Source organism: Electrona antarctica (genome assembly GCF_951216825.1).
Source record: "Electrona antarctica genome assembly, chromosome: 7".
Taxonomy (NCBI): Eukaryota; Metazoa; Chordata; class Actinopteri; order Myctophiformes; family Myctophidae; genus Electrona; species Electrona antarctica.
In genome coordinates, this window is record NC_136812.1 from 21001779 (window position 1) to 21025722 (window position 23944).

The 23944-nt window shown below is 45.7% G+C and overlaps 1 protein-coding gene across 3 annotated transcripts in view; it reads right to left on the minus strand.

Annotated features, from left to right (window-relative positions):
• Positions 1-23944, minus strand: part of cep350 (centrosomal protein 350) — a 44197-nt gene that overhangs the window by 16038 nt on the left and 4215 nt on the right. For 2 of the 3 annotated variants that reach the window (XM_079506786.1, XM_079506784.1), the window contains exons 6-25: positions 22374-22978; positions 22113-22226; positions 19930-20061; positions 16736-16852; positions 14412-15136; positions 13763-13884; positions 11648-12660; positions 11244-11397; positions 9938-10083; positions 8763-8949; positions 6855-7096; positions 6536-6699; positions 5975-6085; positions 4897-5037; positions 4462-4598; positions 3445-3552; positions 2838-3070; positions 2161-2372; positions 1073-1351; positions 245-394 (exon numbers count right to left, since the gene is read on the minus strand). In XM_079506786.1, coding sequence (XP_079362912.1) covers positions 245-394; positions 1073-1351; positions 2161-2372; positions 2838-3070; positions 3445-3552; positions 4462-4598; positions 4897-5037; positions 5975-6085; positions 6536-6699; positions 6855-7096; positions 8763-8949; positions 9938-10083; positions 11244-11397; positions 11648-12660; positions 13763-13884; positions 14412-15136; positions 16736-16852; positions 19930-20061; positions 22113-22226; positions 22374-22978 — 5092 coding nt within the window. The remainder of the gene's footprint in view (positions 1-244; positions 395-1072; positions 1352-2160; positions 2373-2837; positions 3071-3444; positions 3553-4461; positions 4599-4896; positions 5038-5974; positions 6086-6535; positions 6700-6854; positions 7097-8762; positions 8950-9937; positions 10084-11243; positions 11398-11647; positions 12661-13762; positions 13885-14411; positions 15137-16735; positions 16853-19929; positions 20062-22112; positions 22227-22373; positions 22979-23944) is intronic. The other variant, XM_079506785.1, reaches the window with a different exon arrangement.

Here is a 23944-nt window from a genome sequence, read left to right on the forward strand (position 1 = left end):
TTTTTGGCCTAAATAGGGAAGCCAGGTTGAATGTGGCGAATTATTAAATAGATAAGATTAGGTGTACATTAGTTTGAGCTATTCGATATAATCAATTATTTAATCAAAATAATCAATTAAAATGGGCATGTTATTACAGACGAACAGTAAAAAAAAAATGATAATACAAATGAAAATAGCCCTAATGTCTGTAACAATGTTGTGTAATGTCTCTGGGACTTTGCTTGGAGGAGGCGGTACTAACAGGCGGTGCTTCTCCTCCAACACATCTGAGCCTTTCCTTCAGTCTGAATGTGGAGCTTCTCATCCTCTCAATCTCCTCCTGCTGCTTCAGCAGCAGCTGACGCTCCTTCCTCGCTGCCTTGTTGGCCTCCTGTAGACGTCTGATCTCAGCCTGGACGCACACACACACACACACACACACACACACACGCAAACACACGCAGGAAATGATATACAGAACGTCAACATTAGTCTGAAGACCTTAATATTGACTTGCGTTATGCAGAAAGTCTGCACCAATCTTCACCGGAAATAGATCTACAGGCTCACAACACGGCTTGTCTTGTCTCTGTCGGGTGGAATAATGTCCAAAACTGTTTTCAGGATTCAAATTCAAAAACAGTAAAAGTAAAAAGCTCAAAATGTGTCCCTTCGCACAGCGTTCCGAGCTTGTAGATCTGCTACTTTTGATACTTTTGTGATGCTGTAGTATGATGCTGTTAATTTACAAACAAATACAAAAATATTTTTTTAAATATGGAGATGAGGTGTAATATGGCCCGACAGACAGCGACGATATAAGGTTTAAGTGAGGTTAATGTTGTCAGTTTGAAACAGACATTCAGTTGAACGACTATTCAAAGTGAATTCTCACAAACAACCCAGACTGCACCCCAACTACTGTAGATAGATTCTTTATTTACGTGTCATGCACCAGAGGTGCCCTGCCCACATGGACTTATAGGACACAACATATAAATCATTGCATCAATATAGCATAGTTGTACAATAAAGTTAAGTTAAATAAAATAAAATAAACTCTTTGTTTTTCAAACTCCATGAACTGTACCTGCTCCTGCTGCAGCTTGAGCAGCAGGCCCCTCTGTTTCTTCCTGATGGGGGGCATCTTGTCGTCCTCGCCCTTGTCCCGCAGACTCCTCTTCTGGTGCTCCAGCCAGGCCAGCTCCGTCTTGGTCTTCTCCTTGAGGGCCTTCTGGCGGAGGTGCAGCAGGGAGCTCTGGTGCTGCAGGCGCACCTCCTCGTCCTTCATGTACTGACGCACCATGTCCATGGTGAACTGGGAGAAGCTGTCCTGGCCGCCCGAAAACGCCCGGCTCACGTCTGGAGGCTGGGTGTGGGGGGTACAATTTTTTTTTTAAACATTAGGTTGGGGGGTGGGGAGAAAGCTCAGGTTTTGAGGGGCTAAGATTAGGAGAAAATAGCAGATTGATTCGTTGTCAGCTTGTAGATTGTCTATTTTCGGCGAAGATATTTAGTGCACAGCGAAAACAAGAAGGTGTCTAGTATAGAGACCTCATGGAATCCGGTCAACTAAGTATGGAGTTTAAGTGGTAAAATAAGTGAGGCTCAGGATTGATGAGAGCAGGATGAAGATGACAATGGTAAGAAAGGAAAATATAGATTGGAGGTAGGAGTGTACATGAAATAAAGAAGTGAAAAAGAAATCTGATCAGACTTCCAGGAATACACAAACAAAGTCAACACAACAGAACCGATGACGGAAAATGTTACCGGCGTGAGTTTACACACTCCTCCCATTAGCAAACAGTGACTCAACTGGTGTGTTTGTGCCAGTCTGTGTGTGTGTGTGTATTCACGCACACATGCTCAATACCCTGAGGAAGGCAGTATGCCTGCCGAAACATTGGTTTTATTCTCACTCGCTAGTGAGTGCTACTTTTCATCTCCTCTCAGTCTTGCACCTCATAATGGATTGGTGTGCGTGTATAGAGGGTATGCACGTGACATCATACCCGGAAGTTATGCAGGAACGCCTACTGGGTGGCAAAAAACTACTTTTTGGCCTTGACAGCCCATACGTCCAAACAGAAAAAAACTTTAAACTCACTTTGCCACTCGATTTGCCACTCACTTTATGCATGCACAATTGCACATACCCTCCATTAACCCTCTCACCTTAGAGCCGCCACACGTCGTCAAGGTCCTGTTGTGATTGGCTGCCGCCTCCTCCTCCGAATCCTCGCGCGGGCGGGACTTCTTCTCCAAGGTGCCACGGCGGTGCGCCTCAGAGGGCAGAAGGGAGCGGAACGAGCGCTCCTCTATCTCGTCCTCCGTCATGGACTCGTCGAACTTCAGGGAGCGATCTGTTGCTACCGAGGTGCTGTCCGCTGCAGGGGGACAGACAGATCAAAGTTGTCACCCATCCCTAGGTCACTGGTTCTAAAAGTGGTCCTTGAGGGGGATCCAGGCGGTCTCCAGCAAAATGTGTTAATTTATTTATTTTCATTCATTCAGTTTTATGATTCGGGGGTTTGTGGCACCATTCTTTTTTAATGGGGGTCCACAGCAAAGAACCACTGGCCTAGGTAACCTTTCAAAGTGTGTGGAGTCTGTTGGGCTACACAGTCAGGCTCTCATGTACTGTATGCGTGTGTATTTTAGGACATTAAAGGAAAATTTCAGTCCATTATCGATGGTTATCATAGTGAAGTCTATAGAGACAATAATGAACAAACATTGTGTCCCTCCCAAACTCAGGGCGGACACTAACCACAGGCTGGTAAAAGTGCTAGAGCCTTGCGGTAAAAAGAACAGTTCACAGCAGCAGCTAGAGAACTCTTCCTGGACTGTACCTTTCTCCTCCACCATGGAGGTGATGCTGTCGGTGCGCAGTGAGTCGTCTGCCCCTGTGGGGGCGTCATCCTCCACCGAGCTGCTGCCTGCCTCCTTCTCCCTGCCCACACGCGGACTCCTCTCCTCTGCTGCCTCCTTCCTCCATTTCTCTTCCGCTCCATCCTTCCTCCTCCGCTCCCTCTGGTCTGAGGAGGCGAGCGGCGGGCTTGCGTGGCTGCTGGTGTCTCCTCCGCTGAAGGCGCAACATACCGTAGGGAGGAATGAAGGTTTAGTGACCGTTAGTTGAGGTTTAGTAGCTGGTACTTACACGATCACACTACACAGAAAACCACAAGCAACAACCTGAATCGGTGTGAGAAACCAGGGACTTAACTACAGTAGATCAGTGACTCAACCTTTTTAATTATGCATTAGAACACGGATCTCATGATTCTTATCTCTGGGACTCCAATGTGCACAGTAAAAATCCTCAGTTTAATTTAACAGGCCTGTAAGGACCATTTGGTTAACTATAAATGATTAAGCTGGGGACACCGTGGAAGCCCCATGGGGGTCCCTGGACCCAGGTTGAGAACAGTATTGTGGTGATGAGAGGCCTACCGGTACCTGAGTTTGGGTCTCCTGGAAGACAGGGAGTCGGAGTGACTGAAGCTGTCCCGTGGAGAGAGGGGTTCATCTGGCCTGGTCCTGCTGCCTGACACCTCACCCCTGGAGCTAGAAAAGGTCAGAAAACAGCATTTTTTGGAATAGAGATTTAGACAGCGTTGTGCTAATAGCTTTCATTATGTGCTTGAACATCGCCGTGTATGCAGCTGTGTGCGGGACGGTGTAAAATTGCACAAGTGATGGCACATCACAAATGGCAAAAACATTAAAAAAAAAGTGAAAACATTGCACAATAGCGACATATGTGACTCATCAGTCTGCATGAGTAGCGTACAACAGCAGGAGAGAAAGATGCTTATATTCAAAGAAATGGAAACATAACCAGGACTCTCAGAAAATAAATCAGGACTCTCAAACAATCATTTTTCCAATTAATCAATTAATCCTTGCAGGAGTATGCAAAGGCAAATAGCATATTATGTAGACATTATTGTACATCAATTGTAGCCTGGTTAATAAACCAGACCGAATCAGCCGTTGGCAAAAAAAAGTTGCCTACCAGCGGATTACGGTCTGGCGAGGCTCAGTAGCACGCCTCTTTCCTACAGCAGAGAACAGGTCGGACCAATCGGGACACGGTATGCAATATAGGCGGGCTTTGGTACAGTGACGTTCAATGCTTGAGACTTTTGACTGACAGTAGCTCTGACCAATTGCGTCAAAGAGAAAATGTTCCCCGGGAAATGAAATCCAAGTGGAGCCAGCCCAGACTGATATACCGCGACAGTGTTGTGTGATATTAGTCTGGCTTATATATACCGCGACAGTGTTGTGTGATATTAGTCTGGCTTATTAGCCAGGCTACATCAATTGTCCCGGGACCCACGGGTTGCCTTTTATAATTAAATTGTATGGGTCACCCAGTAAAATGTATTTTTAGAAAACATTCAAAGATTTCAAAAGGAAGGGAAACATAACCAGGACTCTCGGACAATAAATTGTTGACAATTCCTTCACCTGTCGGTGTCGGCCCTGGCCTGCAGGGGTCTCATACGCTGATGCTCTCTGTGGTGGTCCGGCAGGGTGCCGACGGCAGCACCAGTGGCAGGTACACTCAAAGCTCCAGCTATCTGGGAGCGTGCCAGCTCTGTCATCTGAACAGCAAGACAATACAATACGGCTGTTTATTGTAGTTTAATAATTCACATTTACCACTATACCCATTAATGATGACAATGGACGTCATCAAGCTTTCATATTCTGTATTTTCATATGTATACTGTACACACACACACACACACACACACACACACACACACACACACACACACACACACACACACGCACACGCACACACACACACACACTTTATTTCTTCTCAGGTTCAAGAAATTAATTGGATATTGTTGCAAATTGCTTTTCAGGCAGAAAGTGAGATTAGCGAGTGCTGACCTCTTTGATGTGTCGGGCGGCGTCGGCTGTGTAGCGTGCTGTCTCAGCTTGTTGACTCATCATCTTGGCGGTAGCTTCCTGGAGGCCGCCCAAAGTCTGATGCTGGGACGCCGCCATGTTTTCATGCAACTCAGAGTGCGCCTGGACACAGCCACATGTCCACGAAAGCACATGGAACACACAAGCAAGTGGAACGAACACACACACACACACACACACACACACACACACACACACACACACACACACACACACACACACACACACACACACACACACACACACACACACACACACACACACACACACACACACACACACACACACACACACACACACACACACACACACACACACACACACCCCTTAGTATTCTATTGATGAGGAAACAAATCTGAGGCTACACAATTATTTTTATTATTGTAGTGGATGCAAGTATGAGTAGTAATATAATGACATACTAAAGGTATATTCAGTGATTTCACTTAATTCAAATATCACTTATTTTTTTGTTTTGTTGTGATAATCCTCCCTACTATAGAGTGTGCTGACCATATAAGGAGTTCCTCCCTGTCCCCAGTTAACCCCTGGGGTCAAAAAACATTATGTTTAGTTTTTGGCTAGGTGGCCCAGCCTTCATCCAATCAGGATAGAGAGAGGCCTTCCGCCAATCATGATCGAGCTGGGCCGGCCTTGGTGCATGTGCTGTTGGCCTGTTGCGTGTCCACCCACTGTAGTGCGTGCATCAGTGCATGTGCACATCTTGTTACCGGGGCGGACCGGGGGGGTTTCCAAATCACCCAAATCACTGAATATACCTACTATAAAAGATTTTATATTAGAATTAAAAACGAGTCACAAAGTTTGTAAGTAAGCTTGTAAATCTGCCATTTCTGCTTTGTTTTTACATTTGAAAATGTAAATGAAAATATCTCAACATCGATGTTTTCAACATCGTTCAACATTGTGCAATGATGAACAATGATTAGGACAAAATAATTGTGTTTAGACAACTATGTCATCATTGTGACAGGCCTAGTGTGTGTGTGTGTGTGTGTGTGTGTGTGTGTGTGTGTACCCTGGCTGCTCTCTGTCGGCTCTCCTCCAGCTGTAGCTGTGTCTCCAGTGCTTCTCTCTCAGCCTTGATCTTCAGCTCATAAAGGTCATGCTCATGCCTCTGCTGCTGCGCCTGCACGGTCAAGGTCACAGGACAGAACAGTATGAATATAGAGACACAGAACCATTACCTCCTTTCAATGGAATGCACATGGTCACCGAAATCTACGGATTCTAGTGTAAAAGGTTCCCGCAAGAAAACCAGGGGTGTATTGGTATAAATTCATATATATATATATATATATATATATATCATGTTATAGAACAAGATGGGGTCTAACAACAGCATGGCTTTCCTGTGCATCTCTGGCGTCATATTGATGTCGTCAGTCTTGCCCAAATGTGCATGCACAAGAAATGTAGCGCCGACTGCGGCACAGTAGGACAAACTAGCCTCTTAGGCGTCACGCCAGAAAGAAAGGCCACAATATATTGAAACCGTGTTACATCCCATCATCCCATGTCATTTATCATAACGCGAGATCATTATTAATGAAAAGCCTCCATAGATCCTCTCCTTCACCTTGAGTATCTGAGCCAACGAGACGCTCTCCTGCTGAGCCATGGACACACCTCTCAGCCTCTCCACATCTCCCAGCTGCCGTACAGATTCCTCAATGGACTCCAAATAGTTGAGCTCTGCTGTCATCCGGTGCTGCAGCACACTAGGAGCATACTGTAGCTCACCTGGGGGGAGGAGGGAGGGAGGGAGAGAGAGAGAGAGAAGGAAAGGGACAGTGGGGTTGATAGAGAGTGAACAGAAATATTTATATGTAAAGAGATCATTAAGTCCAAACGGACATGGCTGCTAAACTGTACATCAAAAGAGCTCATTTGCTTACTTGGGCTGTTGATCTCTGCTCTGCCACTGGGTGCTGTGGTGAGTGTACCAGAGGCAGTGGTTAGCCTAGCCTTGGATGCTGAAGTTCCAGCCCCCAGGCCAAGGTTGCAGCCCTCTATCCCCACAGGACAGACAGATTTTTGGGACACACCTGGAGAGTTGGCCCCTGGTGGAGACCCATTCTCAGAAGGAGAGGCCAATACAGGGATGCTGCCTGGAGACATTTTACCATCTGGCCCCACACTAGAGAAAGATATATTGGGACATTACGTTAATTAGCTGAAATCTAGGATATTCTTTTGAACTAAGGACAAGTTATTGTGAATGTGAAGGTTAAAAGAAAAGAAAAGAAAAGAAAAGGGGGCAGAAGAAAAATATCTAAAACAATTGCAGCATACGCAGACATTTAGTGATTTCTCCTTACATAAAACTACAAACACTTGTTTTGAATCAAGTCACTGTGCCTGTGGCAAGATGTGGTAGTTAGCTGAAACAGGTCAGCAGGGTGGTAGAGCAATAAAGAAAAGGGGGCCCCTAGCCTTGGAAAGCCTAGAGCTGAACCAGAGAGGGCCTGTGCTATTACACAGAGAACCTGGATCAATGGCAGGACTGTGCTGCTACAATAAGCTCAGTTCTGAGTGCAGTTAGCCATCGCAGTAAGACACATCATTTTGCAGACCGTCTCAAATATTTTAATTAGGAAATACAAAGTGGTCTTTCAATAGTCATCAATGTGCTGCTCCCGAACAGAGCTCGTTTTATTGTTCATAATAACATCAAGTTAGACTGATGAGTCGTCGGCACACAGGGACAACAACAACTTGCATCATATATGGCACTCGAATTAGGCAGAAGTCTGAACTTTGCGTTCCTTGCAATCAACCTTGGATGATAGACAGACTGCAAGTACGGTATGGCAAGAATGTACCACCTGGGCTTTAGAAACATGCTACTGGAGGGCTCGAATGTCACAACTGGGGAAAAAGAAAACAACAACTTCTCTCTTCTCTCCTTTCTCCCTTGGCAACATGCCTAAGCTGCAGTGAAGATGGCCTCCCGGACCAACCACCTCGCGGACCACGGAAACAAAAGAGCCAGTGTTCTGTTCTTCTGCAATTTGCAGTCTAACCCTGCTGGCAGCTTCTACATTGCTGTTAAACCCCTTGAGTCTTCAATAGCACTGCTAGCCACAAGATGGTTTTGCTTGGCTGCCTTACCTGGAAATCTCCAAGCACCGTTTAATAATTAACGCTTAGTCATGTCCATTTGGTACTAGGGAGTGATGGTGATATGTCATACACTGAATCAGATTAGAACTGCAGGGATGCTCATTTGCTCCAAAAATCCCTTTCATGCCCAACTCACCATTCATTTTAGAGATCTTGGTTTGGAAATACTTTAGAAAGCAAACAGTGTGCGATCCAGCTAGTTCATTCAGATATTCCTTTTTAACAGTCAACATTATGAGGTGCAGTGGTAAAGGGAAAGGTGCAATTTATCATTCCAACATGATGATAAATCACCTCAGTACCCGTCTACCCGAGCATAAAGTAACAAGACTTGTTTAGAAAGGCACACTCCTTTTAACTATCCCCAACCACTTAAAGGATAGTACGATATTCTTCTCCAAGCCAATAGCGCTACCAGCATTCCCACAAATTGCTACTGTGCGGTTTACAGGGAGGAAGGAAATACCAGAGGCAAACGGAGGAAGGAGGAATCTTCTACACTTGTGGCAATCTCCACTTACCCTCCCTTTGACCAGAACCACAGTCCAGTATGTATATTGTACAGTACATCACACAGTACTGTACTTTTGACTGAAATTATCTAAAGAAACTTGAATAGGATCCTCTGAAAAGGCAACATCGTGAAAGCGTGTTCCTCATTCCTCATCCGTTTAGTTTACCTTTGAAGAGAATGCCCTGAGGCGCCCCCCAGGGTGCCGTCAGAGCGGACACTCCTGGCCTGGCTGTGGGCAGAGCTCTTCTCTGAGCTCCTCCTCCTGGAGTTGGCAGACGGGGCTTCCGAGGCTGGTGAGCAGGGGCTCCTCTGCTCCTCCACCAGAGTGGCGTCGCTCCGGTCCGATACACCACCTGAAGAGAGACGTCAACCAGACATTAGAAGCCAAGAGACAAACTTGATGGAGGTCAGATTTAACTCAACTTTATTTGAATAGCCCGTAATCAATTTGACATTCTCAAAGGGCTTTAGAGGTCCACATGTAAAAGGAATAAAACAACACACCTGTCCATAGACCCTCAATCAGGTGAGGGAAAACTCCCCAAAAAAGACTCCAGATAGGACAAGGAAGAAAGCTCTGGAACGATTAGAGGCCTAGGACAGGCACTGACAGGTACTACTTCAAATGCAAAACAAAGATCAAAACTATGAAATGTCCATGTTGGAAAAGTGATAATACTAGTGACAAATTAAGTGTTTCCGTGCCACCCCCGAGAAACCGAGATTGGCTTACCTTTGCAATCGATGCCATGCCCGGCATCCCGAGATTTGTTTTATTCCCCATAATCCAGGGGAAAAAAATAAAATAAGTAGCATCTGACGTTTACCTAAAAATGGCCAAAATACTCTTTATGTGCATTATGGATTGTAATGTGCAAAAAATGCGATATTCTGCGGTTGATTAAACCTTCAGATTGACTTAGTTATGATAAAAAAATTGGATCGCTCGTATAGAAAGGCATAGATTCACTACTGTGACCTGGTCGACGTCCGGTTCAAACTGATATCAACATCCACTAAGTTTTGGGACTACTATTGCAAATACGGCTGGCACTGGGCAAGGACCCCATCGTGTGGCCATTTTTGGTATGGCAGCTAGCTATGGAGTTAATAGTAGTATAACTGAATGATAATGAATAAAACACATGGGGATATCCATCAGATCAGTTGAGGACACACGACCACGGCTGTGGTGTAAGTGTGTAAGCCGGGAACTGCAGCATCGCCAGTGATGGTGGTAGTGCAATAAAGGCCATTTGCCGATTTACAATAATGGGAAAACTGCCATATCAGACAAAAACCTTCAACGGCAATGTTGAGTGATAATATTGACCGTCTCACCTCTCTTTCCTGTGGAGTGTTTGGAGCGGGGCGAGGATCCAGACGTGGAGCCGGAGGAGAGATGAGGGGAGTTGACAGAGGAGTGGAGGGATGAATGGTGGGAGTAGGGAGACCTCCTCATCAACTCCTCAAAGTGACTGGTCACACTGTCAAGAGAGAAGATGTCACGTATTTAGAAGAACGAAGAAAAAAAAAACTGTGACCCATAGAATTAGATAATGGCAGTCCGCCTTCCCAAGAATCCCAACATGCATTGACGTTGCACGTGATCGGGCGTAGCCAATCGGCAGAAATAATTTGCGGTGCGATGCTGGGGGGGTAATATTGGCGTAAATAAGCACTACGGTAAAAGTAGAGAGATACAACTAAGATTCAGAAATAAAAATAGTAATCTAAATAAAAGATATGAATAAAACCTAAGTCTGACCGCCATATGCACTTGGAGGGGGGATACGGACGTTCGTATCCTGCCACAATGTTATGCTGCATTCACACGGGCAGATGCAACAGATGCAAAGCTACACTATAGTACACCTAGTCACAGACAGTGTAGTCGTTAAGCAGCAGTAGGATGATCCCACTGGCAGCAGGTGTCCGTTTATCACTATAGCACAACCACAAACGTCCAATATACAATGAATTACTCACCTAATGCTGCCTGCTGGCTCCATGTTTAATTCCAGTGTGTGTAACCTACGTTGTTTAAATGACCGATAGTTTTCATATTGTAAATATAGTCGCTAACGTGGTTTAGCGACTAGCACTTTGACAGCTAAAAACTGTCATCTAGCTTGTTTACAACTGAAACGCACTTCCTGTCCTCTGACTTCCTCATCAAAATAAGAGCCACTTGTAATGATTAGTCAACACTAGTTTTATTTCTAAGTCTACTTACAGGACGTTAACATCTCATTTGAGTTACTTTTGAGTGCCTGTCAGCATTCTCTAAATCCCTGTCTCTCAGCTGTTGGTGCGCAAATGCGCCTCCATGCCTTTGATCTACCGCGCACCAAACGTTTTGACGACGCATGCGCACTGGCGCACCGCATGTGTGCACCCCTGCTAATAATTAGATTCAGGTGTTATGCCTGAAATCAACTTGATCAATGCCAGGCAATGCCAGGCAAAAGTATAATTTTCACTGCAAAATGTGTGATAATAAAATAAATACAGCTAAACATTAATTTATACACTGAGAACCAACAACTAGTTACCAGGCTGTTTTAATTGGAGCTGCCTGTCAGCTGTGTAACATGAGTGCCCCCCAGTGGACAGTTTATGAACAAGTCCACTTCAATCCTCTTACCCGCGTCCATTACATCCTCTCTTGGACTGGCCGCTGCCACCGCTGCTACGGGACGACACAAAGTCATCCTCATAACCTGCTGCATCTCCAGGGCTAATGCCTGACTGGACACATTGGACAGAAGGAGGGCTCCTCTCCGGCCTGTCCTCAGCCGCTAAAGAAACACACAAAGCAAAGGGTTACAAATGCAAGCCTTCTGGAGATTCCTGTACCAGCTACAATGCATGCTCATTTATTTACAATGTTAAAATTAGATGCCTGATGAAGATCGAGAAAGATCGACACTAGTGGAGCTGAGAACCAGTGTGCAGACTTAATTTTTGAATTGATGTTTGTCCAGCACCTGGAGTAGAGATTGGATGTGCATGCACATTGCACACATCTGTGTAAATGTACAAACTAACCTTTGGGTTGGCTGTGTAGGCTCTTGGTAAAAATGTTGATGACACTGTGAGGGCTTCCTTTGCTCAGCTCTTCCCAGGCTGCTTTGCTTCCATCCCGTGTAACGAACGGGGAGCTAAGGGCTGGGTAGTTCTCTGCCTCCCTCTGAAACTGGGAGAGGGCGTCATAGCTCCGTCTCTGGTCCATGCAGTAGCCCGGAGCCCCCAGGCTATCTGCCGGTCTTGGTATGTGATTTGTGGAAGGGCGAAGGGGGCCGGCGTCATCCTCTGAGAGATTCCCTTCACTTAGCAGGCCCTCGCTGATGGAGCTTCCGCTGGAGTTGTGGAGATTTGTCCTCTTTCCGTTCATCTCCCCTCTCTCCGCTACAAATCCATATCCTCTCTTCTGCCCGGACCACTCGGCCCTCTCTATCTTCTCCAGGCCATTGACCAGCTTCCTACCTTCATGTGAGTGACTGTTGAAAGGTTGTTGTGGGTTCATCTGGGCACTGCTCTTTTCTTTCTGCCCAGCGAAGGCGTGCAGGTTGCCCACGCCCGGCAAAGTGGCTTTGTCGTATGAACTCTGACCTGCACTTCTCAGGATCCTCTGAATCCTCAGCCCCAGGTCGTCTGCGTCTGTGCTGCCGGTTTGGATGGTTTCTCTGACTGGGGGGCTGAAATCGCCTACCCAGCGCCCGTGGTTACTTGCGCTCACCTCTGCAGCGGTCCCCGAACCCAAGTCGATCCCCTCGCCAGCCAGTTTGCGCGCCTCACTCTCTATGCGGTTGGAAAGGGACATGGCCGTGGCCTTCAGCGCCTCAATGCGGGGAGTCAACTTGGACCTGGACTTGTTGGAGAGTGCAGTGGTTGACTGATGCTGGTTGTGTCCTCCAGGAGACACCCCGCTCTCCAGCCTCAGAAGCTGGGAGAAGAGATGGTCACTAGAGGGAGCCAGAGCTCTACCGTCAGTGCCGGTGGCAGCACCCACCTGGACGCTGGGCTGAAGCCAGGAGGGAACTGCCGTACCCAGACCAGTCCTGCAACACACGTAGACAAAGGAATGAACAGGGAGAGTATTAGGCGATAAACAATAAATTAAAAAGGAACAAACAACTATTTGTCTGCTTCATATGGTTAGAGAAACAAGTATGCAACTACTACTCTCGCTTCCCTAAAATGTATGATCAATATACCATTGTGTCAGAGAAGCCTTGTGTGAGTGTGTGTATCCATCCATACTATAATTTACTAAATCTATATGTGTGTCTGTCACTGTGTTCTGGCGTAGCTTGGACAGCGTCCGACCGAGCGGTCTCAAACTTGCCTTGTGTCTCTCATATGACCCTGAGGTGTACGGTGCCAAATGGCAATTCGGACAGACTAACCATTTCCAAGAAACGAAAATAACAAATGTTGTGCCTTTAATCAACTTGCTTAACTAAAGGGTTATGCAGAATATGCACAAGTTAGTTCTGCATGTGAAATGTCTAAATGTCATCACAATCAACCAAAATCCAATGTTCAAATGAATGACTGTAAATATCACATCTTAAAAGAAAGTGTCCATTGTGGCTCAGATCTGGAATTAAACTGCCAAACCCAGATAGTGAAAGAATAGTAACTCTCAGTAACTTGAAAATCAGGGTTCAGCTAGACTAAGCTCAAATCAATAACCACTGTAGCTGCATAAGCTTAATTGTGAAAAACAACACCACCAACAACATTAAGTGAAGTAAATAGAGAAAATGACTCAGATGGAGTATACCAATTACAAGCAACCTACAAAAGATAAACATGATTTATCTGTTGTTTAAATCGCACCATTACAAACCAAACCCTGCAAACAGAAAGTCCTCTCTTGCATAAAAAGCCCTCTATTTTCAGATCCTCTTGCTCTAAAACACAACGTTCATAACACTTGTGAAGTGAAAGGAGGCGACCATGGAAACTGACTGTATGAAAACAAACAGTTCCTCTGTTTGTACTGTCAGGTGAGTCACTAGTAATTATGTACCTCACGCTGCAGGCAGACGGCAAAGAATAATTCTCTTTTTATGATTTAACCGACTCTGTTGCCACCGACTCGGTTAAAGTGACAACAGAGTGGTTGATCTGGACATTAGAGTTGTGTGTTATAACCTGGACAGTGGCGGGGCTGGTTGTTCTGACAAAGACATGTCACTGCTGGAGGGGCTCTGGGGTGCCTCTAGTCGCTTGTTCTCCTTGTCCGACTCCCCAGAGGGCTGGTACGCCGGCCTCTGCTGTAGGTCACACACACATGCACACCGATGAGAACAAACGCAAACACACAGAGACACAACAAACAGTTTCTTTTTTTTATATATATATTTTTATCCCACGATTTTGTAACCCATTTTTTACCCCCGTGTCAATTATCTAATGTTATCCTGGGCTCTACACACCCTCCGCCAACCTAATCCCATATATGGGGGACATGGGGAGAGCAACGGACTTGAACTCATGCTTCCTTCATGCCCGAGTGTCCAAGTTGCTCCTTTACACCTGACAGGGGGGAGTTTCCCTGGTTGGACGTAGCACGTGGAAGGAACACGTTATTCCAACCAGTTCCTTTCCCCTCCATCAGGCGCCCCGGCTGGCCTGGGGGAGGCAGTTTAGAGACCAAGATTACTGCAGGTTTTTTGTGAGGGTACCTATGCTAGGGGACACGGGGAGAACATGCAAACTCCACACAGAAAGGCCCTTTACATTTTTACGGTGATGGTGTGACAAAAAGGATGTTTAGTGTTCTAGGGTTAATAGTATTTACCAGTTGATTAGAGGTCAGCGTAGCAGCAGGTGGCATCTGTGTGGCCTCCTCTCCAAGCAGCAGCTTCGTGTAGGTCTCCTGTAGTCGTTTCTGCGCGGGGGCCTCGGGGGGCGGGGCCACCACTTTGGCCCCTCCCCTCTGCTTCCTGTAGAGCTCCTGCAGCCTCTGGTTCCTCCGCTCGGTCTCCTCCCGCTGCGACCTCCGCTCCTCCACCTGACGTCTCTTCCTCTCCTCCTGTTGCCGGGAGATGTACTGGCGAACGGCCTCGGCGTCGTAGTTACGCTTCTTCGGTCCCGCCTCCACGGCGTCCACGGGCTCTGGTTTGCGCTTGGCGGGACTGGCGCTACGGGAGCCTCGCACGGAGCCACTGGCCGCCAACGGGGCCCCCCAGGCAGAGACGGGGGTCCTCGTCCGTGACCCCGACCCTCCTCTCCCTCCCCGGTTGCTACCGTGCTCTGTCCGAGATCTCTGCCTTGCCCTCTCCTCTTCCTCCTCGGCTGCTCGGCACTCCATCTGCAAGTCGTCCAGGATGCCCTGAATGTCGGCTGACAACACCTCTCTGCTAGGAGAGACCTGCGCTGCAGATGAAGGACGGGGAGCGGTCGTGGCGCGGCCGTTGTTGCCTCGCCCCCGGCTGCTGCTGCTGCAGGGCCTCTCTCTGCTGTTAGGACGGGACTGTTGGTTCGAATCCGACCTGGGGTCAGAGCTGGAGCGGTGCAGGGCCCCTGGAGAGAGCAGAAAAAGGTGTTTGGCTGCTTGGTAAACTTCCTCCACACCAGGCCTTACAGATTTACAACCAGAGAGGTGTAAGGGAGAAGCTGACATTGTGGGTGTGTGTGATGTGCTATTTTTACAGTTTGCTGTGCCGTTATGTTTTAATTGGGAGACCTGCCAAAGGGTCTGTAGATGACAATTAGCTATACAAGAAAGAAAGAAAGAAAGAAAGAAAGAAAGAAAGAAAGGTAATGGCAACTCTGACTACATGTTTTTTTTTTACAGCAGCAGTCATTATGAAGCATCTCCCCGCCTTACTGGGCCATTCCCTCTGGGTACAGGGCTACAGGCCTCCTGCACTACGGGCGACCCTGGAGAAATCAAACCATGTTGAAATGTGCAGCCAGCCAGAAACCAGCCAGTCAATCTCAATTACTTCCGGTCACTGGCAGCCAGCACAGCCTGGTTTACACGAGACAGGGAAATAGGGGAAGTAGAGAAAGTGAGAGGAGCAAAAGATAAGGGCTGACAGGCAGACAGAGGGTTGGTGAGATAGAGAAAGAGAGACTGCAGCTATGTGTGCACTATGTGTGCACTATGCAGATGATTAACTCTTTAGCTCTTCACTATTTGTTGATAATAATCCTCTGGCTGGCCAGTTGTTGTCTGTCTGGCGGTCACACTGAATTTATACCATGCAAACCTAGTACAAAACACAGTAGAATGTAAAACTCAAGTATAAAACCGTGCTCAGCTCGTACAGGGCTAGTGTACTGTGTAACCCTGCACACTGCCCTACACAAAATGGTTTTGTGGATCTGTCTCTCTTGAAGTCTCACGTAAATGTCATCATCATCATAAATGTACAATAGATGCCACCTATCTTGCCAAGTGCATTGGCAATGATGGGGTCATTTGTCTTATTCAATTTGTTGAAGGAGCAAAAGTGTTGTGCCATCGTAAGTAGACATTACTGCTGCCTAAGGGCTTGTGTAAATATTTAGAGATACATTAACTCTCTTTTGTGTGGTGCAACAGCTTTAATTTGAGAAATGCTTAAGTCTGGACTTAGAATCCATTCACGCTCTAACAAGGCTAAGTTTGAACTTAGTGTGAGGTGGTGCAACCGGCCAGTAGAGTCTGAGGAGACGGAAATGTGAGATGGACAAGTCAGAGGTGAAACGAACGAGACAATAAATGGCACAGTGCAGACAGCTGTGAAGGAAACGTAGGAGAGTAATGGATGTATGTGGGGAAAGGAAGATTGTGATCGTTCTGTACTGCAATTTTAGTGACAATATGCAGATACTTACATGTATTTATTTGCTTACAGAAATTACAGGGCAGGGAGGATATTAAATGCTGATGCGTATGAATAGTGAATGAATAGTGTGTTATTCTGCCTAGCAGCAGATTGTGATTTACACATATTGCTAATTACAAATTATTTTTTTTGCACTCAAACGTGAAGTCCTAGATGACTAATGTATGTACAGTATAAGTGCTGGAGCTGCCATCAGTGAAAAAGATGAAGGTGGTAACATAAGACAGGGGTGTCTTATGTAGGCAGCATGTATAGAGATAGTGAGTGTGTAGGTCTCCAGGCCCACCTGTCTTACTCAGTCTGTCAGCTGACTGAGGTTTATCCTTACTGGGCAGCCTGGGAGCTGGACCCAGCACCATCTTCACCAACTTCTGGCCCTCCCGCCACGACGAAGGGCCAATCACTGTGGGAACACAGAGAGTACATACCGTCATGGTAATTAACACCCCTGCCGTTTAATAAAGCGCTGGTGTTTCAAAGGCCATATAGTGTACAGTGCGTGCGTCAACTGAGAGGACATACTGTATGGTTTGTGATTGCCCTGTGTAAGCAAATATGCACGCTTAAATAACGCCCATGCACATGCAAAAAAGCACACCTCAAACATACACACAGAAACATACAATTAATACAGACAATAAATACTGGCAAATGATACAGATAAAAAAGGAAATAAGGTCTGCACAGTGGTGAAAATAAGATTTACTGTCTTATTGCGTTCACCGTTTGCAAAACAATTAAACAGTGGACCTTATTTTTTTTCATGTGCTGCACCTGGACACTTGTGATGCGCATACACTATCCGTTATATTAAAATCATACAATAGCCCTCTATGGATTCAGTAACGCTAATAGAGCAGTTTAACTGCAGGAAATCTGTACCGTCTTTGAAAAGACAAGCAGACCTACATTACAGTATAATTGAGTTTACAAAATTACTCAAACGAGGATCAACTTTGGTAGCTGGAGGAAACGGTAAGAAGGAAACAGTAAGAAGTAAAACAGACAGCAACACACGGATATCTGCAATAAACACCAATGAAAGGACAGCAATCTCTCTGAATGCAAATTCATCCAATTCCGCCGTTCCAATTCATTTGACCGTCCAAGCACCACTGCAGCACACCAGACTAAAGCAGTGGCCGGTAATGAAGCTACAACCCAAAGCAGCTGTTTGTGTCGGGAGGATGAGCCAACACGGGGCTGAACTTGATCACAGATTTTGCAGAGCTATTTATACTTCTTGCTAGGAGCATAGACTAGACCAAGCTGGGAGAGGAGAGAGTAAAACGTATATGTACACATTGTCTTGTGTTGTCCTCTTTTGTTGTCAACAAAAGAGATGTCTCTCTTGCATTGGTTGAGATACAACTTTGAATCTTGACTAAGTGAGAGTGTGTGTGCGTGCATGTGTCAAAAACAGCAAAAGTGAAGGGAGAAAGTGTTTATGTGTATGTGTGTGCACAAGTATGTGTGTGTGGCTGGCATGCGTGGCGTGCGTTGAGGGACATCTCTTTGAGTGTACCAGGGTCAGTATTCTCAGCTGTCAGGGCTTCACTACAACCAGGTTAAAGCAGCAAGCAGTTGCCATTCTACATTCCACTATAAGGCTGCCTCTATGCTTGCCAGTCACAATCTGCATGTCACACATACTGGACGTTTCCCCTGTAGTTAGGTAAAGTTAGCTTAAGTTGTGGCAAATCTACAAAAGAAATGCTTACCACTAGCTTTCTTCACAGATGTGTTCATAAAGGTGTCTACAATCACATATACATTTGTTCCAACCCAACTCCCTTGGGAAACTTTGTGACGGCTGCTGAAAGTTGGGGTACCATTATCAACCAATATAAGGCAAACAAATCCAAATTTCATTATACTTTAAGTAGCATGTGACATGTCAAACTTGGGGGTTTTCAAGATTCTGAATCCATTGCAAGCATTAGTTTTGCACAAAAAACACTCCTTTGCCTAAAAATGCCCATAGCCGTCATCACAAGTGGCTATGGCCGAATTTAGCCCAAGGAGTATTTTCGTGCAAAACTCATGCTTGGAATGGATTCAGCATCATGAAAACCCCCTAGTTTGACATGTCACATGCTACTTAAAGTATAATGAAATTTGGAATTCTTTGCCTTATATTGGTTGATAATGGTACCCCAACTTTCAGCAGCTGTCACAAAGTTTCCCAAGGGAGTTGGGTTGGAACAAATGTATATGTGATTGTAGACACCTTTATAAACACATCTGTGAAGAAAGCTAGTGGTAAGCTTTTTTTTTTGCAGATTTGCCACAACTTAAGCTAACTTTACCTAACTACTGGGAGAAACGCAGCCTGAGCTGCCAGCAGTGGTTCTGGTTCAGGTATTGGAACACTCACGGCACGTTATGGCACAATGAAGTGGATGGACAGCTCCCGCGGTGTTGAGGGGTTCCCTATTGAATCTGTGACAACAAAACGGAACTAGAAAATGTGCTCAGTACAGCACAGACCTCCACCAAGGGGTAGGTTTGTCTTTAAAGATGTTGTGGTGCTTCTGGCATCATGTCCTCCGGCGGCCAATAAAACTTCACGATTCATTGAGCATGCAGTGAAGCGCTCCATTCAAAGCAGTGAGCTGGCTACGCTATTTGATCGTAGACAGTACCTACTACCTACAGTGCCTTTAAATGCAAACAGGTATTTCTCTCCTACTCAAATGAAGACACTTGACTGCTGCATGGACTAACTGTTACAGCATGACAAATTCTCAGTTGTCAGGTACAGCCCAAACACCTACTAATTTTGGAGATGAGTGTAAACTACTCTTCTTTGTATTTTATTTCTAAATGAGTTGGGAAGGCTGCATGAAACATTATTCTTGATCCAGCTCTGCTATCCGTTTCTCCCCTGGAGTGAGATTCCTGGTGTTAATGGATGGACATCAGGCTGTGAAATTGCCGACATGCCACCAGCCAAACGATGATTGCATCGAGAGAGAGAGAGACAGAGAGTGAGAGATAGCAAAAGTGATACTGAGTGCGGTGAGATCAGATAAGGGGGGGGGGGTGGTTTGGAGGTACTCTGACCGAACAGAAACTTATCTCGGCTTCGGCAGGTCAACAAGAACACTATGATATCATAAGAACTACTTATGTGCCTTGCCAGCGTTTGGTTCACCTAGAAAATCTTTACTAGCCAAACATCAGTGATTGGTGAGACACTCAATGCATGCACTCCTTTTGTTTCTGCAGTCAGTCAGCAGCATATTGTGTGGACAAGAAAGGTTGTCTTAAGATATTAGGAGGTACAAACCTCTATAATCCCTCTCTGATAAACTACAAACACAACCAGATGGCAATTAACTAATGGAACCAGAAATAGTGAAATCTCCAAGACAAATGATGTCAAAGCATGTTGAAGGCTGCTGTAAACAAACAGCAGGCTTAACGGGGACAATGAAAGAAGGTGATACAAATAAAATGAAAGTTGAGAAATTCTACCTTGTTTGGCATCTGGGCCTGAGACAGGAGCAGCTTTATGGATCTTCCTGACAGGTTTCGGAGGCCTTCTCTCTTTGGACGCGTCTTCTGGCCTCTGGTCCCTCTGCTGCTGTTGCCTGGATCTGGTACTCTCTGTACACAAAACAAAACCACCAACAACACACGCATGCGCACACACACAGGAAATGAGCCACAGGGCAGAGGAACCTTCGACCAAGGGATGACAAATAATATTTTTAATAGCGTGCAGTCATCCGATTTTGGCTTAAGTTATAAACAGCTTGAATTAACCGACAGCAAATGGATAAGACACATACATACATACGCTTAGTGTGATGTGTGTGAAGCGTAAACGCACATGCAACAACCAGCATGTTCAACTCTTGAATAAGAAACTCTGACAATAGATTTATACTGCCACATTTGTTTGCACAGTTGGCTGATGTATAGAATACAGTCAGTAAATATCAGTTTAATGGGGAAAAATTATCAATTTTGGCAAAAAGAAATAATGGTAAAGTAAAATAATAAGAACTAATATATACCGGTACACTCAAACTGTAATTCGTGGCAATGTTCTGAGTTTTTCATTCTAGTCATAACTGACTCCCATTCCTGACCGATCATCTGATTCTACTATACTTATTATATCAAGTATGAATAAGGATGGTGGGAGAAATCAGCCAACAGCGAAGTCCGGGAGCTCACAGAGATTCAAGTGGGATAACAAGGACAGAGAACATTCTAGGAAAATGAGATCCCTTTGAGTATGTGAAAGACACCAGTGCTGCTGCTATGCCGTGGTTATGGCAACACGCCTGGAAACTGTGCTGCAGAGAAACCCTAACCACACACGCACTCAGGACAGAACGTCGCCCGAGTTATAGGGGCTTGGAACTCAGGAAGTATTTCCATTCAATCCTTTTCATTTTGAAAACCAAAACAGTGTACATCTTTACAAACATAAGATGTCTTTTTAAATTCTGTAACATGCTTCTTTAGTGCAGTTTGAAAATCCCTGCCAGAATCCCAGGCTAGGCTACAGAGCAGGGAAAAGAAAGCAAATAAGAGTCTGGATATAGTACACCGCAGAACCTGACATGTTAGTTAAACTTTATGTCTAATGAAAAGAAAAACTTCTTCTATGTACCTAAAAACTGTTTTGCTCTGCACTAAGACTGTACTCTAAATTAACCACAACTACATGTCACATGACTATCACTACTATCAACACTGTTATACTGCACCATAGTTTTTCAGCATTCTGCACCGAATACTGGCATGCTGGAAAACTAAGAACATGACACCCATAAATTGTCCACTTTCATACATCATGCCTGTGCAAAATTCCACATATATTAATTTCTGGCCCAAGACCATCTCAAACAATAACCTCCTCAACATCACCCAACAAGATGACATGCACTGCATAATCAGTTAACGTAGGTGGACCTGGATTGGCCATGTCCTCAGATTGGACATCAACACGATCCCAAGAGTCGCACTACACTGGACCCCAGAAGGCAAAAGAAGGAAAGGGAGGCCGGCTAAAATGACATGGTGTAGGACGATAGAGAAGGAGCTCCAGCAACACTATCAGAGCTGGGGTACCATGGAGAAGATGGCCAAAGACAGATGCAAGTGGAGAAGCTTTGTTGCTGCCCCTTGTGCCGGCCGGTGTAATGGGGATAAGTAAGATGATGTCACACAATAGACATCACTTAAACATAATTTCATATGCCTCTTATTCGCGCGCGCGCACACACACACACACACACACACACACACACACACACACACACACACACACACACACACACACACACACACACACACACACACACACACACACACACACACACACACACACACACACACACACACACACACACACACACACACACACACACACACACACACACACACACACACACACACACACAGATATGGAGGCTATGTTGGAAGAGAAGGACCATGCAACTGACAAGATCTGAACTGCCTGTTTGAACAGCAGTTTAAGCGGCATTCATATGCATACACCACGACATAGACAAACATAAAAGCCCCAGCTCCGCATTTCCACTTATCGGCTTCTTTCGGCATACAACACTGTCGTATGCCTCAAGTATGAATCTGGATTATGCATAAAATGTGCCTAATGATTGTCTGTACTGCAGGCTCACCAGCAAGCTGTCGTGACAGGTCCCTATAGAGCTCTCTGCTGAGGTTGTGGAACTCCTCCTCCTTCCACACTTTCCCATCAGGAGTCCGAAGCTTCGTCTCACTGCAGTTGAAACCTGATAGAATAGATGAGATGACAGATGTTTTACACTTCACTGTAAGTCTAGAATACTTTACATTGACCGTACTGTGTTATTAATGTGTTATATTCATACAAGTCACACACCAAAACGCAAATGTGCTGAATACAATAGCAAAACTACCTTTATATATAGGTGCAGGTGGTGCGGCGGCCACTTTGCGTACGGTCGCTGTGGGCATTGTGGTGGTACCTCCCATAGCTCCCTGTATAGGCTGCTCCAGAGAGCCCAGCAGCCGGTCTCTCCCTGCAGCCTCTTCCAGGTGTTCCCTCTGCTTGCGTATACGCTCCTTCAGCTTCTCCAGCTTATCATCGGGCTGTCGTCGACGCAGGTTCTCCAGCCGTTGGGAGGCTGAACCAGGGCTGGTGGAGGCCGAGCTCTCCCCCACATCGCGGTGGCCTGGAGTTAGGGATGTGGCCGACACCTGGCTGTTCTCGCAATGTGTGTGGTGTGCTTTAGTCTTGCCGTTCTCACCGGCTCTTCCCCCGGTGGTATGCGACGACGCCACAGTCCTCAGAGCGTCCAGGGCCGGCCGGTCGTTGAGGTAGCGGACCTCGGTGCTCTCCAGAGCCGAGGAGTGTGTGCTGTCCAGGTCTCTGTCCGTCTGTCTGTCCCTGGTGTCTCTCTGGTAGACCAGCTGACTGAGTGAGGGATCCAACGCTGGGTAGGACTGCTGGCTGTAGGGGGGCTCTGGCTGGGAGGGGGGAAGCGGTGGAGGGGTGGCTTCCCTGGAGGTAGAACCAAATCACGCACACAGTAAAGATCCTCAGTGTTCATTTAAATTTGAGCATGTACAAATGGATAAGTGGACGAAGGGTGTTGCTGAGGCGTGTATCTGTCACTTTTCTGAATGATCAAAACTTGCGTTGAATCTCAAGATCGTTAGATTATAATACACTGATTAGAAAGTATCAAATATTACACACATTTCACACTCTTTTCTATACGACAACAAGGTGATGGGGGTCTGAAAAACGTGGGTTTGTTTAGATTTCCAGCCACTGGACTTGAACAGTTGTGGTCACAGAGAGTACAATTTGTTTGTGTCTTCTGAAAGCCATGTTTCTGTTAATGGTTGCAATTATAGAGAAGTTGTGGTTCTATGACTGGTTTCTAGTCTTTTGCCTAGCAATTATGGAAGTGGTTTCACCAATATTACCAGCATGGATACTTTCATGAAACGCATAATCTGATTGCATTAATGATGCACAAACATACTGACATACTACAAGAACTGCAGGACAACAGGGACCATTTGGAGCAATTAATATAAAAACAATTTAGATGCAAACATCTACATGCAGCAATAGATACTACAACCACCTATATTAACAATGCAATATCAAATGTTTTTAATAGATTTACCCTTTTGTGTAATAGGCCAAAGGAAATACTTGTGTCCAAGGCTTTGCACTGATCCTTGAGTAAAACACAGCTAAACGACTAGGCAATAATGGTCAGAAATGTTATTCTATAAGCTCACAAAGTATTGCAGTGCAACGCATTCTGAGCTTATAGATCGGCTAATTTCACTGTGCAATACCATCGTACAATGATGAAAAAGGGCTTAAGTGGTTAAACCTCTTATTGCAGAGGCACGTAAGCTATTCAAGTGGGGGGGGGGGGGGGGTGTCAAGAGCATATGTTCTGTGAATAGTGAATAATGGTGTGTGCTAAAGAACCTCAGGGCCAGA